This window comes from Stegostoma tigrinum, chromosome 7 (assembly GCF_030684315.1).
Source record: "Stegostoma tigrinum isolate sSteTig4 chromosome 7, sSteTig4.hap1, whole genome shotgun sequence".
NCBI classification, from domain to species: Eukaryota; Metazoa; Chordata; class Chondrichthyes; order Orectolobiformes; family Stegostomatidae; genus Stegostoma; species Stegostoma tigrinum.
In genome coordinates this window covers 48,568,990-48,586,828 of record NC_081360.1, presented here as the reverse complement: position 1 = coordinate 48,586,828, position 17,839 = coordinate 48,568,990, and the positions used below count along the sequence as shown (strand labels likewise).

General features: G+C 39.2%; 1 protein-coding gene across 9 annotated transcripts in view; it reads left to right on the top strand.

The window, feature by feature from the left end:
• The window catches only part of LOC125454110 (mitogen-activated protein kinase kinase kinase 20-like), a 125,138-nt gene that overhangs the window by 28,744 nt on the left and 78,555 nt on the right, over positions 1–17,839 (top strand). For all 9 annotated transcript variants that reach the window (XM_048534477.2, XM_048534482.2, XM_059647217.1 and 6 more), the window contains 3 exons: positions 97–125; positions 215–352; positions 3,489–3,575. In XM_048534477.2, coding sequence (XP_048390434.2) covers positions 97–125; positions 215–352; positions 3,489–3,575 — 254 coding nt within the window. The remainder of the gene's footprint in view (positions 1–96; positions 126–214; positions 353–3,488; positions 3,576–17,839) is intronic.

Genomic DNA, 17,839 nt, shown 5'->3' with positions numbered 1-17,839 from the left:
TCTATTCTGGACATATAAACTTCCCAGCTTAAATAACTTTTTTGACCTCTCTCTCTCTCTCTCTCTCTCTCTCTCTTATTTTATTGTTAAATCCAGTGGTGATTGCAGCAGACAGAGTGCTAAAGGTGAGTTTAAAGAGTTCTGAGTGTTTTCATAGTATTGAGGCTGAAAGCATGATTTTTATTTTACACGTTTGTATTTTGCGTTATCCTAGATTTGTGATTTCGGTGCCTCACGGTTTCACTCCCATACGACACACATGAGCTTGGTGGGAACCTTTCCATGGATGGCCCCAGAGGTTATACAGAGCCTGCCAGTGGCTGAAACATGTGACACCTTCTCCTATGGTGTGGTAAGCACATTATGCTACAGAAAATATACTGTCACTCAAATGCTATGTGTCCAAGTGTTGCATTGTTCCACATTTATATTTCTTGAAATATGTAAAATTTTGAAAAATTTAATCTGTGATTCCACCACATTGTCATGTAAAAGTTATATTTTTGAGACTGAATATTTGAGGTCAATTTTTTAGGTAAAATGTTGGGTATCAACTTTTAACCGAGTAACAATTTAGAGGCTTTGAACTCTGTGCCTGGTCCTTTGAACTGCCGATACTGCCAATGCTTTTTGACAACAGTTCAGAGTGTTAAGGAAAGGCTCTCCCCAGCTATCATTTGAGTGAGGGGGGATTTTAAAAAAAGCAATTGGGGAAGGTGAAACTCAACAGGTTTGTTTCCACCAGTACTGCTCCCAAATTAGCACAGTTTATGAGAAATTGAGGATTTTTGGAGCCAAATGTTGGGGGTTAACTCTTACACAAGATTTCCTATGCCTATGACTTGAGTAACCTATGGGAAGTTATAAAATCTATTCAATCTATTTTATTGGCACTAATAATAAGAACCTTTGGCATGATCATGTCTAGCCTCCACTGTGTATTTTTAATACTTTCAAATATGTTTTGACACTTGTAAAGAAAGCCAATTATGCTATTTCAGTAATTCAGAAAAGAGTTAATGTGGGTATAGATTGAAACGATGAATCACTAAATAGATTGTCTGGGAACTTTCACTTTGTGTGCAATTTGCCAATCCAGGCACAAAGTATGCTCAAAATCACCCAGAATGTTCTGAAATTTTCTGAATATAAGTGTCACGAACCAGTGTGATCTGAATGCAAATTTTTATTTATCACAAGATTAGCATTCTTAACCCAATGGCTAGATAGTTAGTTAATTTTAAATAATTAAACATGACTTCAAAAATTGTGAAGGACCCTTTTGCAAGTTTTGTGTTGGTGTAGGCAATCAGGTTCTTAGTAAATGAAAAGAATACCTATTTTCAGAAATTTTTAAGAGTATCCTTCTGCCTTAAAAAACCTTAACTTTTAAGACCTTCCTTGAAGGCTCAAAAATGAATAATTAGTGGCAACTCGCAATTGCAAATTCATGCGTTGTTAATTTTCTGATCAGTCTACCGGGTCATTTCTTGTTAAAAGTCTTGCTACAATTCACCTAGATTAATCAAATGTCCTACCACAATTAACTCCTCTTGTCACCTCTTCGTCGAAAAGTTGATTTAGTCAGATATGACCTTCACTTAACAAATCTAGATTGACTGACTGTCCTCAGTTTCCAACTGCTGATGCATTCTGTCAGAAACTTTTCCCAAAAATTTGTCCACCGTCAAGAATAGACTAATTTGTCTATAATTTATTTGTATAGCCCTTGTTCCATTTTTACATGATGGTGAAATTAGTAGGCCTCTGGCAACACACCTATAGGCACAGAGAATAGAAAATGCTGGTCACAGTTGACACTATTTTGTTTATTAGCAACCTGTGATATCTTCATTCAGACACTGATTATTCCATTTTTAGAGTCTTCAAATGTGTTTAAGGCAGAGGAGTGTAGATTCTTGATTGCCAAGAGGATAAAAGTTTATTGGGGGAATGAAAGAATGAAGAGTTAAGGTGACAATCAAATCAGCTATGATCTTATAGTGAATGGCGGAGCAGGACCAAGTGGGCTATTCTCATTCTTGTGTGTTTGGAAGGATTCTGAACAATTCAATAGTTCATTTTCTTTCTCTGCTTCATATATCAAAAGTCTGTTTAATGCCATCCAAGCCATAGTGCTGCCAGTCTGATTTTTGTCTGATCTCCCCCCCCCCCCCCCCGAATAACTTTTTACTCCAGTTGAAATTCTGTTCCATCATTCTTGCTGTGGTAGGTTAACATTATAGCTATCAAATCTTCAGTTTGTCATAGCTTGTACCCAATTTCATAAACTACTTCTGTACTCTGAGATAACAAGATGCAGAGCTGGATGAACAAGCAGCATCAGAGGAGCAGGAGCAGGAAGGCTGACGTTTCAGGTCTAGACCCTTCTTCCCTTTTCTGAAGAAGGGTCTCAGCCCAAAATGTCAGACTTCCTGCTCCTCTGCTTGACCTGCTGTGTTCACCCAGCTCTGCACCTTGTTATCTCAGATTCTCCAGCATCAGCAGTTCCTGCTATCTCTAAAATATTTTTGTACTCTGTTCTTCCACTGATAAAGGACTTGAGATTTTCAGCTTTAATAGCACCGTCCTTAGTTTAGATTACTATTTCTTGTAAAGTTGGAGACAGATAAAGAATGGGATTTTCCTGAGACCTTTGAGAATCAACATTGGAATTAAATGGAGATACCCAGCCTACATTTGACAGCAGCGCACCCAGTGGCATAATCTTCCAGGAGGCAGTTTCCTAATTGATCATCTCTGGGTTTACTGCCCTATTTGGGAAGGTGGACAGATTTTTAATGCTGCTGATCCAAACAGAGGCCCCATAGCTGAGGAGCATCAGCAAGATGGGTGCTGTTGCACCTCAATGGGGAGTGATTCATGCAGCTCCGCAAAACAATAAATAAAAGAGATCAATCGGGGTAGATGTCAAGTCCAGCTGGATGAACATAGCAGACCAAGCAGCATCTCAGGAGCACAAAAGCTCTCTGTGAAGGGTCTAGGCCCGAAACGTCAGCTTTTGTGCTCCTGAGATGCTGCTTGGCCTGCTGTGTTCATCCAGCCCCACACTTTTTTATCTTGGATTCTTCAGCATCTGCAGTTCCCATTATCTCTGATGTCAAGTCCAGTATGATTCCTCTTTTTGAAAAGTCATAATGGATGCAGTGTTCATTTTGTTTGTGTCCCCATGGAAGCTGCCAGATCTGCTGATCTTGGTTTTATTCTGCCTGCTTGGCCAGCTCAGCTCTGTTGTGACTGTCCCAATCATAATCCAAGTCAAAAAACATACTCTGCAAAGACAATATTAGTAGATCACTAACAATAACAAAGTCTTTTTCTTGGATATAGTATCACTAAATGTCATTCATACATTGCCTAAATTGCTACCTTAATAGCAACCTGGAAGAACTGTTGAAATGAACTGCATTTTAAATTATTTGCCAGTGGGTTTTAATTTACATTGAAACATATACTCTGTTTTCCAGGTTCTATGGGAAACGCTGACAAGAGAAATCCCATTTAAAGGACTTGAGGGTTTACAAGTGGCCTGGCTAGTTGTGGAGAAAAATGAGGTACTTTGCATATTTTGATTATTAGTTTACAAAACCTCGTTTCTAATGTTATGTTTTTATGCGATTAAATGTTTGCTATATCTTTTGAATACACACCCTCCCTTTCCTGTTGTGTAGTTATTGATTTACTGAGTTTGTAGTTCTGATTCTGGAATAGTAATGCACTGAACACGGCATTTTTAAATCTTAAATTCAGTTTTTAAAAACAAAAATTGAAATAGAGGTTTTGACAATAAGTGAATATGCAACTGTTGATTTTCTGGAAAATCTCAACCCATGTATTAAATAATGGAGGAGTAAAAGATACACTTGGTCAAATTTTTTGTTGTGCACTGATTGGGACATTCCCGATACCAATGCGAAGGCGAACAGCAAGTGACGATTGGTGGGACGTGGACTCTGGTGATGGTGTTGCCCAAATGGCAATTCAGAATTGGTCATCAGGGTAATTCTTAGCTCACTGTCAGGATTAATTAAGTAAATGTCATCCAATTAGAGAATTTCATCTAATGTTGACTGTGTTTGGGTTTTGCAAGCACAGGCCTGTTAGAAAAAAATCGGTATTGTGCTTGTTCTGAACAACTGAGACGTGTGGTTTATTACAATTCACCAGTTTTTGGGATGGATATCTGGCAACACACCAACACTAGTATACGCTTACACGTTTTCCATTTGTGAGTTATGGAGAATGTATTCTTGGCTTGATGGCAGCATCCTGTTTGTGGCCAACATTCCTTATGTTAATAACAAAAAACTAAAATTGGAGAAACTCAGCAGGTCTGGCAGCATCTCGGGAGAGAAAGCAGAGTTAACATTTCAAGTACAGTGTCCCTTTTTCCAACTTGCGTTGCTGCTGCGTCGCCGTTGCACGAAACAGCTGTTGTTCAATTTGTTTTTCAGATAACTTATCAAACGACCTGAGCATTTTTCAGGAAGGAGAGACTGGATTAATCAACACTTGGAAAGGCAGGGATTGATCAGAGATAGTCAGCATGGATTTGTTGGAGGGAGACCTTTTTTGAAAAAGAGGCTAAATATATTGAGGATAGTGCATTCGATGTGGAGGGTACTTTTTATGATTGGAAGCCTGTGACCATCGGTGTACCACTGGAATCCAATGATGTTGGAATCCTTGCTGTTTATGTACATGCACAACTAGAATGTAAATGATGAGAGTATAATTAGCAGATGACAGGAAACATTGAGATATTGTTGATCATAAAGGAGATATGATCTCCAGGCTACAGTCTGATATTGATCAGCTGGCAAATTGGGCAGCTAATCCTGATAAGTGTAAGGTGATGTATTTTGGGAGGTGTAATAAAAGGATGATTTACATAATGTATGGCAGGAATCCATAGGGAGTACTGAGGAACAAAAGAACCTTGATATAAGTCTGTGTTCCTGAGGTGTTAGCACAAGTAGACAGGGTTGTGAAAAAGGCATATGGGGTGCTTGCCTTCATTAGCCATTGAGTAGAATGTAGGAGCAAGGAAGTCTTGTTACAATGTTATAAAACATTGGCTAGGCCAAAGATGGAATACTGAGTGCAGCAACCAAGATACTGCACAATTGGAAGTACATGATTGCACTGGAGAGGCTAGTGGAGATTCACCAGGATATTGTCCCAGGATGAAAAATCTGTTATGAGGAGAGACCGGATAGGCTGGGTTTTCTTCCCTTTGAGCACAGGAGGCTGGGAGGAAATATGACCAAGCTTCACAAAATTAAGAGGCGAAGACTGATTAGATTGTGAGAATCTCTTGCCTGAGGCAGACATGTCTAAGACCAGAGAGCATAATTTTAAGGTGAGGAATAAGAGGTTCAGAAGGGATCTGAGGAAACAGTTTTCTCTCCCAGACAGTGGTGCAAATGTGGAATGCACTGCCTAAGAGAGGGGTGGGTGGAGGGACGTACTCTCTCAACATTTAAGAAGCATCTGGGCAATACTTAAAATGCCAGGGTATGTTAAGGTATGGACAAGGAAGGGTAAATGGGATTTAGTACAGTTTGGTATTTGTTGGTTGGCATAGACTTGATGGGCCAAACTGCCAGTTTCTATGCTGTATGACTTTCTGTGAAAGTAGTGGTCATAATTTACATAATGAACAGCAAGAAATGACCTGCTTCAGGTAGCCAATATCTTGTAGGGTAACATTACACACTGCTTCAGCATGAACCTCATATGGTGAGCAAATGGCTTGGGCCCTAGTTACGAATATTTAAATTGAAACCATGTGCAGGAACAAGTACTTTGTTTTCAGAGAGTACATGATCAGAAAGATTTATTGTGTTTAGTAGCATTGTTAATTGCATTGCCGAACAACTTCTGTTTAAGTGAATTTGTGGCGCAGGAATGTTTCAAATGGATACCATTTATCATGTATTTAATTGAGGGAATATAAATGGCATCAACGGGTCAAATCAAAAAATGAAAGAAGCTCATGCACTTGGTGTATAGTTATGGAATAAACTTGTATAATCTGGCTCCCAAACTGCTCAATTTCATCTTGCATAAATGCTCACTCAGTCATGGCCTTCTGTCACACTTCAGCAAGCCATGAATCCGTCCTGCCTCTTTCTCACATAATTAATGTAGAATATGAATTCCTGTACTGGGACGGTGTTGATACTGGCTTCAACTGGACAGAATAGTGACAGCCATTCTGTTTCATTCCTCAGGATAATTTGTTGACCAATCAATGTCAACCAGTTCTTAGTTTAAATTTACATAAAACTTGGCCGTTAACTGTCAGTTAACATTCAGCCTAGATGATCCTACAAAGTTTTCGTCATTAATAACTGGAGGCTGATTCCATAGATGTTCAAGCAATAATTTTGTCGGAACCATTCTGCAGTGAGGTTCACTCTTTTATTATGGTTCCAGACAGTGTAACATAAATCATCCAGATCCTGGGTAAGGAGGAATGAACTTGCCGAGTTCCATGTTCATGTTCACCTTGTTTGGTCACCTTTACTTTTTAAACTAACACTAATTAAATGACTCCCTCCCCCAGACCAAATAAATTCATGATTGAAAATAAGCCTATCTAACCAGGCTTTCTTAAGCTAATGGAAGAGTAAATTTACTCATTACTAAATGCAAGAAGAAACAATAATGTTAGACGGATTAGAAATGAGAAGTCATTCCAAAACAAGTGTTCTTTTTTAAAAAAGGTATGCAGTCCTGTCCCTGAGTTTTGTGAAGGGTAGGTAATGGGATGTTGGGTGATACTGGTCATGCTGTTGCTAGGTGAGCAGTTGGTTTTGAATGCTTGGCTTCGCAGGTCAGCTGAAAAGCCTTTCTCCTTTTTTTTCTCCTTTATTTTTCCTTTCAGCAATTTCCTTTTGCTTTCTGGCATCCAGCAAAGAGAAGGGTACTTCCTTTTTTACCTGCAGCATAGGGGATTTTCTCAACTGTGACCTTTTTACAACACACACACTTTCACCCATTAACACAAACACAGACCAGGGTTGAAAGTCTGTTTCGGCGACTGTATGTTCATATTCTTGAAAGGGAAGATGCAAATGTGCCTCTCGTGCAGATTGCTCTTTTTTGCTCCAATTATGTTTCACCTGCAATAATGCACAGGATATTCCAGTTTAGTTTACATGCAGTATTACTGTCGAAGACCACTTTCATATAACTTCCTTGACGTCCATTGGGTGTGACATTCCAGGGCCTCCCTTGAGACTGAGGATAATCTACGCAGGTCTTCTGTACACTGCCTGAATCACATTGCTCAGAATTTAGATATACAATGTTTAATTTTTGGTTGTGTGTCCTCCTCCTAAAAAGCAGTTAAAAGTTCAATATGACTGCTGGTCATGATTTGTGGCTATAATAATAGTCCTACTCATCAAACCATACCCATTGGCCAAATTCCTAGATTGTCCATCACTAACTCTTCCCCACCTACAGGACAGATCCATCTGAGATGGTGGCACCTGTGCTATGCAGTCAGTTGGCAGGAGGAATGGTTTTAGGAGTGCTTGATATTGATGCTTAATCCCTTGAAATCTCTTAACTTCAGATAAAGTAAAAGCAGGGAAACAACCTGCAGATTAAATTTTTTTTAAAAAATTCTTTCATTGGATATGGGTATCGATGGCAAGGCCAGAATTTGTTGCCCATCTAATTGTCCTTGAACTGAGTGGCTAGCTCAGTCATTTCAAAGGACAGTTCAGAGTTGATCACAATACTGTAGATCTGAAGTCACAAGTAGGCCAGACTCAGTAAGCACAAGCAGATTTCCTTCCCTAAGGGTCTCCATGAAACACCCAGATTTTTCTAACAATCAGTGTTTGCTTAATGGTCACTAAGACTACCTTTTCAATTTCAGATTTGTAAAAATTAATTACTTTGAATTTAAATTCCAACAGCTGGTCTAGTGAGATTTCAAGTAATGTGCACAGAGTATTAACCTGGGCTTCGTAACCACAACAGATCGCCCTGCATCTCCCATGCTGTTCTCTCTCACCCCACAAATAACTTTTTTAATATATTGAACACTACTGACAGAGGTATGAGGTGGTTAATAGGACACCATATGTACTCTGGGTGAGTGCCTTCCCCATCTATATCATCAAGAGTGGCTCAGTAGTTCCATCAGAGATAATGTTTGCTGTGTCAAGAAAGACATATTTGCTAAAATGTATTTGTAGCAAGCAGAATGAGAACAATTGAGAGAATAATCAACTTAACCTCTTGTTAAGAATTAACCGTCTTGTTGTACCAGATATATCTATGCACAGCAGCATCTAAGGATGTCTATGGAATGATCCCTGTGAAGATCAAATCCCCTCTTTAAAAAGAGGGCACCTTTCCAGAGTAATGTGCGGTACTGTATTGTCTAAGTGGGATAGATTAAACTTTACAATCCAGTTGCAACCATCCCAACACCCACAAACGAAGCTGCATTAGAACATTATTCCAACGAGCCACCACACACTGCAGCACAGAGGAACTACGCAGAGCAGAGAAAAAAATCACCTATACAGCGTATTCAAAAAGAATGGGTACCCTATGAACACAGTCCGCCGATTCCTCAGCAATAAACCCAAACAAACAGACAAAACAGGCTCAGAAACCAGAACCACTCTCCCCTACATCAAAGACATTTCCGAAATGACTGCTAGACTACTCAGACCTCTTGGCATCAGGGTAGCCCAGAAACCCACCAACACACTAAAACAGCAGCTAATGAACTTAAAAGACCCTATACAGACAACAAACGTCATCTACAAAATACCTTGCAAGAACTGTGACAAACACTACATTGGACAAACTGGCAGAAAGCTAGCCACCAGAATATATGAACATCAACTAGCCACAAAACGACATGACCCACTATCACTCGTATCCTTAAATACAGATGAGGAAGGACACCACTTTGATTGGGACAACACATCCATCCTAGGACAAGCCAAACAGAGACATGCACGAGAATTCCTAGAAGCATGGCATTCCAACCGGAACTCCATCAACAAACACATTGATTTGGAGCCAATCTACCATCCCCTGAGAAAAAGAACAGGAAATGACATCGCCAACCCAAGGAAACCTAACCAGATAAACAGGAAGTGGGACATAACACCAGCGCTTCGTCGGAGGCTCACTGATGTTACCTAGAATGGTGACGAAACATCTGGAAAAACTAACCTTCCAGCTCAGCGAGCAAACTCACATCCAGAACCTCAACCTGAGCTACAAATCTTCTCAAAACTCATTAAGCAAGTAACAAGACTAGCACCTTCTAAGAATATATGCTCTAACAAGATGGAAAGGCCCAGTGTATGAGCACAAGGTATTTTCAAACGTTAGCAACCACGAATGACAAACAGATTATTCTTTTGGATTTCCCCCTGAGACACTCCACCATCAGAAATGCTACTCTGGCTAATCAGTTTCCAACACATCATGATTTGACTGAGTGGGTTGGCTGTGCAATGTTGTAGGTTGTGGCATGAAAGCACTTTGCTCCAGAAGTCACTACATTCATAGTCAAGCTGTTTGGTACAGTCACAGGGCAAACAGGAGAACAGATATATTCCAGACAATTATTGTTCCATCAGACTATTTTAAAATCATCAACAGGGTAATGGAAAGAGTCATCAATGGTGTTGTTAAGTGACACACACTTGGTAAAGAATTTCAGCAAGATGCACATTTGGGTCTGAACTTGGACTCAATCAGGCATCAACACCCAAACTGAAAGTCGAGGTTACAGAGAACAATTACCCCTGACATTAAGGCATCTTTTGCCAATGTTTGACATTAGGACATACGATTAAAACTGAAACTACGGGAGATTGGTGATGATGTCTCCAGTCTGGCCTGGCACAAGAAAAATGATAATCTTACTGGAGGCCAATCATCTCCGCTGCAGGGCATCTTTGCAAGAGTTTGTGAAGGCCATTCGATTCTGCAATTTGATTCATCAATGACCTTCTCTCCAATGTAAAGTCAAAAATATTACACCATGTTCAGCTCCATTTGCAATTCCTCAGATTAATAGTTCCACGCCCATTTAAAGCAGCACCTACGCAATATCCATACCATCTACAACGAAGAGTCTAATTCTCTCCCCTTGATATTCAATGCCAATACCATCACTGACTACCCCACCATCAACATTTCCACTAGCTTATTTCCTTCACAGATGCTGTAAAACTGCTGAATATTACCAGAATTTTCTAACTTTATTGAAAAATGTGAAAAAGACTTTTATGTAGAGCATTGTGTCTTTAAGATGCTGGATCTGCTTTCAAAATTATTAGTTTGGTGCTAAAGAAAAAGTGCTTAGCGAGATGTGTGCATGTTCTGAGAGACAAAAAGGCCTTTTTGGGATTCAGAGGATTAATTGATTGCTAATCATGAGCCAAATGATTATATCTGATTTGGATATGTCATTTTTTGGTATTTTTTTAGATGGATTTGCTGGTAAATTTTGCAGTTTATCCCAGAAATAATACTGCATTTGTTTAAAAATGATCTGTTTTTGTTTCTGTACAATGTTTCTCTGTCATGAGATGTTATTTTCTCAACAGCTAAAATGTATCCAGTTTTAACCCATTCATGCATGAATTTTGAGAATAGTGCTTAAATTGAAACTGTATAAAATGTATGTAGATGATTGGTCAGGCCTTTACATTCTCAACTCTACCATGTTTTGTTTTCCTTTTACATGTTTACAGCTTTAGTACTTTTTTTTTCTTTTTTCCCCCTATTACTGTTACCTGTTATAAAACTTACCCTCTATCCCATAGTGATTTGTCAACTTGAGTCTCATTTACACTTGGAAATTGAGGTAATTCTGCAGGAATATCTAACTATAACTTGTATTTCTGCCACTATTTGAAACTGTAAAAATGTGCCAGATCATGTACTAGGAGAAGCATTATCTTGGTTTTGAGTTTGGATAACTTCTACATTCTTTAAAAATGGAATTAAATCTTTCCTTTAAATACGGTAGTAAAACATTTTGATTATTTGATGCATGTCTGTCAGAGGTAGGATTAAAATTTGAAGATTAACAACAATATTTTATTTCATAAAACAACTCCAGAGCGGTGTTTTTTTTAGTTCATAGGGACAAATCCTCCTGTCACCACTTGGAATAGCAGAACTCTTATGTTCAGCCAAGCCATCTGCCAGTATTAAGATATTAACAAACTTCCAGGAGTTATACTCCTTACTTCCCGAAGGCCCTACCTAGCCAAAGAAAAAGTGTAATTATTTCAATGATAGTGTACAGCAATTGAAATACTGTGCTAACAAGTCAACATGTGAGATCTCCATCAGGACCTTCTATATCCTGGATGCCCAGTTTTAATACCTGTAATTCAAGGTTTGACCCAAAACTTTTCACTATAGTTTTCTAACAACCTAAATAAATACCTTCCACAAGGATTTCATAGAGTAGTAAGTTTTACAAAGCAGACCCTCCATTAAGTTACTGTACGAAGGACTTCTACCCAGGAAGACTGTCAGTTTCAAGCCTTCCAACTTTCAAATCCTGATGCATCACTAATTGTCAATGTTGCTAAGCACTAATTAGTAACCAAGAGTAACTAAGTTCCATTGGACCTTTCTGTAATTCTAACTAGGCTGCCAATTCCCAATTTACCTCCGCCTTCCTCACAAATATAGCAAACCTCAACACTCCTTTATCCAAGCAATATTACTCTGCAGATTTCCAATCCCTTTCTCATTTGCCACTGTCCTGTCAAGGGTTGCCAGCATCTACGTTACCTATTGTACCTCGCAATCCATGCCTAAACTCTAATTTAACATGTGCCAAATCCCCCCGCGGCTGTTTCTCACTCCATCCCATAGACCCTATTGGCTTGAGAAACTTGGTATCTAATCTGGTGGGTGAGAGTTTTTACACTATTGCTTTTATGGGATACAGTGGGTGTGTTCATGCACTAGTAAAATAGCCAAAAACAGAAACTGCTGGAAAATTTCAGCAGATCTGGCAGTATCTATGGAAAGAAATTAGAGTTATGGTTTTTTTAAGAACCTTCAGCATTAATCTTTTAGCCCATCTGTGATTCCAGACTCAGCGATTTATAGTTTTTGTTTCTCTCTCTGAAATGGCCTAGTATGCCACTTTTTTGTTCAAAACATAATTAATAGCATATTTTTTTGTCCAATTCTAATAACCTTGAGAAAACAGGTGATTCTTCTCTCTGGATAGTATTTATAAAACATAGACAATGTTTTGCACTAACTCCTAGAAAGTAAGCACTAATCACGGGGGGGGGAAAAAAGTAATAATTCAATCGATCAGTAATATGAGGTATGTAGAATTAATGTGAAAATATTGGGAGACGTAGAAAATACCCAGAGGACGTAATTAGTACCTTGGGGAAAATACCTGCTCTAGGTTTATTTTATCAACTTAAAATGATTTGATGTGTATCTGGCAAAAGTTGCTAATGATTATCTAACACCTCCTCCCTCAAAATCAGCCAGCTGTTTGCTCAAAAGAAACTTCAAGCTACATTTGATAGCCAGGCCACTTCTCTCACCAAAGAGAGCTAAAATAAAATTTTACAGAATTATTTATAACAAAACGTAAACAAAACCTGCATTCCTTCCACCTCAGACACTAACAGACATCCAAAAAGAGGAGTCTGCTTTGGGCAGAAAGCACTCTTGCCAGCACTTAACCCATCAGCTGCTCAAATCAATACCAATGAGAAATTGGAGAAAGGCTAATTGCTTCCCGTTTAGCCAAGAGGAGAAAATTGGTTATACTAATCATAAACACCTTCCTTTTAATCTGGAAGCTGGTCATGTAAAATTTCCAATTTTAATATAAAATTGAATAGCAGTATCATTCCTACAGATGCTACCCTGCCCCTATACTTCCAATCCTGTCGATTGTATGGAGGCATAATGAGCGTGAACCCAAACTGTCTTCTGCCCACAATGGATAAGTCTTTCAGCAAGTCCAAAGAAGCCAAGACAATGTAAAAGCAATGTAATGAACTGAACTTGAAGTTGTTGGCGGATGCTACAACTTAAAAAGTGGACATTAGCCTACAGTATAGCCGATAAAAGATATATCCAAGATGCACTATTTTTTGAGGTAATACCACACGATCCCAAGTCATATGCTGGAAAACAGCCAACAGTCATGTCCTAATTAATTACCTACTAGCCTTTAGATATTACTGCGTTAACAATGCTTCTGCCTGATAACGAACCAATCGCAACTCTTTTAAAGCTGAAACCAATTGTGGGTACTATAGTGTAATGTTGTGATCAGGCTGCCATCTTTATCTTGCTGAGGGGACAGAAAGAGATGGGTGTTTCTGGGAAGGAGAACAAAGTGAAATTAAAATCCTGTTGCCAAAAATACCTTTGGTGGCAAAAGGAGAATTAAAAACTTAGCAGTCGTTGCTGAAAACTCCTCTCGTAAATGGGATCTGGTTATTTTCACAGTAATAAGCTAATGAAACATCTCATACACAGTTTAAGTCAGAAACTGCACAAAAGCACATACAAAGTGTCACTTTGCCAGTGCTGGTACTGAGAAAGGGTGCATGATGCCTTGTATGCTTAATAAAATATGCTATAGGAACTTGCATAACGCTTATCCAATCTCTGTCTTCAAACAAACAGTGAACTCCATTTGCAATTAGAAGCCACCAGTGTGGGAACATTTAAGGACTTGATCACAAACCTTCTGAGTTTCATGAAGCTGCGTCAGGAATTTGTATATTAAGCTTATTCTTCCTGTAACTGAAATGCTGTACTGTGTCAGAGGTAAAGAAATGATTCCACATATGAATAGATACATTTGATGTATAGGAATTCAATGAAGGCCTCCTCTATGTTGACTATTGGAAAACTGACCAAAATTCAACCTTTCAGACAAAGTGAAGTCACAATAGGCTACCTCCCATGTGATCCAGACTGAAGTTTGCATGAGATCAGCTCTCCCAGTATGCCAGCATGTGGTGATTTGGATGGTGTGCACTATTATAGCTGTCCAGGTATTCTGTCCATTGAAAATAATTGCATTTCAGTGGGTGGCATAGGAATTCTTCTTTAGCAGTGACCTAGAGAAGGGCCTTTGGCATATTTGGGAAGAGGATTATAATCCTAAAGTCTCATCCCAAATCCCGTAGCTTTGGTTAAACAGCATTCCAACTCTATTAGGGATCAGGCAGTAATGATCTCTAAACACACTGCATCCTGGACAACTGCATCTGAACTCTGGTAAGATGAGAGGACCTTAACACACTACAGAGACCCCTAGTTTCCCAAATGGATCTTGATGAACTTGTCCTTCCAAGCATTAGGGACGGTTGATAGACAACTCTGAGTGTGTGACCCCATGAAATCCTTCAGCGAATAAAATGTGGTTGGTGTCAGCTGCTGATGTACGTCAGGTCATATTCCTGCACGTGGCTGTACCCTTAAGACCAATTTCAGAAGAGCCAACTTGGTACTACTTAAGTCCTTGACCACCAGAAATGGAGAGTCCATTGCAGTGAATGAGCGAGCGTAATACTTGTTACCAGCTTCAAGAAAATGATTTCATTTTTATGTTTTGGGAAGATTACAGCAGTTCGGAAAACTGAACATTATGCTTCAAGTGAGGAGAGAGATAGAAAGCAGGAAACTAGAAAAATAAATCTGACATCCATCATTGGGAGAATACTGGAATCAATTAAGCAAGTAGTAGACATTAGAAAAACCTAATACAGTCAGAGTCAACATGGGTTTATGAAAGCAAAGTCATGTTTGACGAATTAGAATTCTTTTGACGATATCGCAAGTTTTGTGGATAAAGGAAAACCAGGAGATGCAATTTATTGAATTCTGAAAAGGCATTCATTAAGATTTCACATAAAATGTTTCTGTGCAAGATAAGACCTCATAGTGTTGGAATAATACCTTATCAAGGGTACATGATTGGCCAACCAAAAGGGAGCAAAGAATTGGGATAAATGAGTCGTTTTAAGGTCAGTAAACATAACTAGTTAAGAGTCCCCCTGTGATCAGAGATGAGGCCTCAACTACTTACTGTTTGTATTAATGATTTAACAAAGCATATTGCTGCCAAATTTGATAATAAAAAGATAGGAAGAAAAATCAAGTGTGAGGAGGAGTCCCTAATTCTGCAAAGAAGTATTGCTTGAATAAACAAGTGTGTAAAATTTGGCAAATGGGGTAACCTTCCCTGCCCGGTCGGGATAAGCATCACCGTATTCTCTCCGCTCCCTCACCCCCCCACCCCCCACCCCTCACTCCTCACCCTCACACATAGACATACTCCCTGACACTGAAACAGGAAGATGTGTACTTTGGAAGGAAGAATAGAAGTGCAGAAAGTTACTTAAATCAAGGAATTGCAGAATACTACAGCAAAGGGGGATCTGGGTGTCTTATAGGTTAGCAGCAGGTACAGCAAGTCATTAGGAAAGTTAGTTACTGGTAGAGGGATTGACTGTGAAGATAGGAAAGTCTTGCTGTAACTGCAAATGGTATTGCTGAGATCCAACCAAGAATAGTGTGTATTTTGATCTCCTAATCTAATGAGGGATAAACTTGCTTTGAAAGAATTGAAGAAAGTTCACTAAGTTGATTCCAGTGAAGAGGTTTGCCATTGAGGAAAGTTTAAGCAGTTTGTCCCTGTATCCACTGGAGTCTGGAAGGATGAAAATGATCACATAAGAACATTTTAGGTTTTGACAAAGCTTGGCCTGGTCGCTGCAGAGAACATGCTCCTCCTCATTGAGAAATCTAGAACCAAAGGGAACCATTTAAAAATAAGTGGTCTCCATTAAAGACCGGGATTAGGAATTTCTTCTGTCAGAGGCACGTTAATCACAGGAATTTTCAGCCCTGGGAGCAGTGGAAGCTGGAGAATATTTACAAGATAAAGTTGAACTCCCTTGTGGATCAAAAATCTGTCCGTATTTATGGGTGAACAGGCAGAGAAATTAAGTTACGGGCAGAATTTTGTTATTTGACAATCTCGCTGAATAGTGGAGCAGGATTTGAGGGCAAACAAACTGCACCTGCTCCTATTTCTATGAAATGTAATCCTGTATATGTCAACCGTTTGAAAAATGTAAGATATATGCCAATCTGAACAGGTGTGTACGTGACACAAACACAGAATGCTGGAGAAACTCAGCAATTCTGGCAGTGTCTGTGGAGTGAAGAAAAGAGTTAATGTTTTAACTCCAACATGGCTGTTCTGAGGTTCAGGTATCACTTTGGTGCAATGTAAAGCAATTATGTGAGTTAATGTATTGTTTTGCTTGTTTATACAACTCACTTGTTTATATCAACACAAAGCAAGACACTCATTTCAAAACCTCTGCCTTATACAAACTGTTCTGCTGAATTATTTACAAATAATTAGCTTGTAGTGCTAGATTGATATTTGAAATGGAAAAATTGAATGAACAGGTTTGTTTATTTACCTTAGATGATTCAGTAAACTGCTCTATGCTGTAAATTTAAATGAATGGAGGCAGAAGCAGTATTGAGATTACAGTTCCTGGAATCATAGAATCCCCAAAGTGTTGAAGCAGGCTATTCAGTCCATACTGACCCACTGAAAAGCATCCCACCCAGACCATCCCTTACCCCTGTAAGCCTGCATTTCCCATGGCTAATTCTCCTAGCCTGCACATCCCTGGACTCTATGGGCAATTTAGCTTGACCGATCCACCTTATCTAAACTGGAGCGCCCAGCAGAAACCCAAGTAGACACAAGGAGAATGTACAAACTTCATGCAGATGCTTCTCAGTGGGTGGAATCAAACCGGGGTCCCAGCCCTGTGAGGCAACAGTGCTAAACACTCAGCCACCGTGCTGCCCGAATCAGCCGAGGGTCTCGTTGAATACTGGAGCAGACTCGAGGGGGTGAATGGCCTACTCCTGTTCCTTTTGAATGGACATAATAGCGGCAGGGCTATTGGTTGGGAGGATGTTATAGTCAGTCTTGCTCTAACAGTTAAAACAGCATTGGAATTTTAATGGCTCAAACAAACATCAAGTCAATTTTCAGTCATTCAGTCAATTTTCAGTCATTCAGTCATATTAGTGTGAGAATTAATTTTGATTGTCATCTGAATTTTCAATAGTATAGCTAGTCTCGCTTGTTATCTTCAGAATTTCAGCCTCTATTTTTCTTCACTTCCTGCTGAGCTGCAGTAGCCACTTATTTTTATTTTTTCCGTATCAAGCCCTAAGATCCTCCTGTATCTCAGCTTCTACTAAACAGAAACAGCGGAATGGTGGCTTCAAGACCATGTGACTCAGAAACTGATAGGAAGAGAATTGCTCCCTTCAATTCAAACACACGAGCTCCATAAACACAGGCACCAATAATTGCAGCAAGTACTGTGACCATAAATGGACTTGTGTGTGAACATGACTACATGCAGAAAATGAAAAGTAGGGCTATTATCTTTTAGAAGTTCTTAGAATTAACATACTATAGAGCAATAATAAATTAGGTTATGAACACAGCAAAATAAATTGTTATCAATTGAATGCAGTATATTTTGCAAATTATGTCATATGAATGTAAACTGAAGTGGTAACTACTTTTTAGGATACTATTTTTCACGTAAGTCGTGCACCACCTCCCATTCTGCTTTTCTCGTATGCTAATGCCTGGCAACTGTTAATCTTGCAGAGTACAAGTCAATCTGCTTGTTCTCTTCAAAACTCCATCCTCTGCTTTTCTCCCCTTCCTGCTGAGCTGCTGTAGCCACTCATTTGT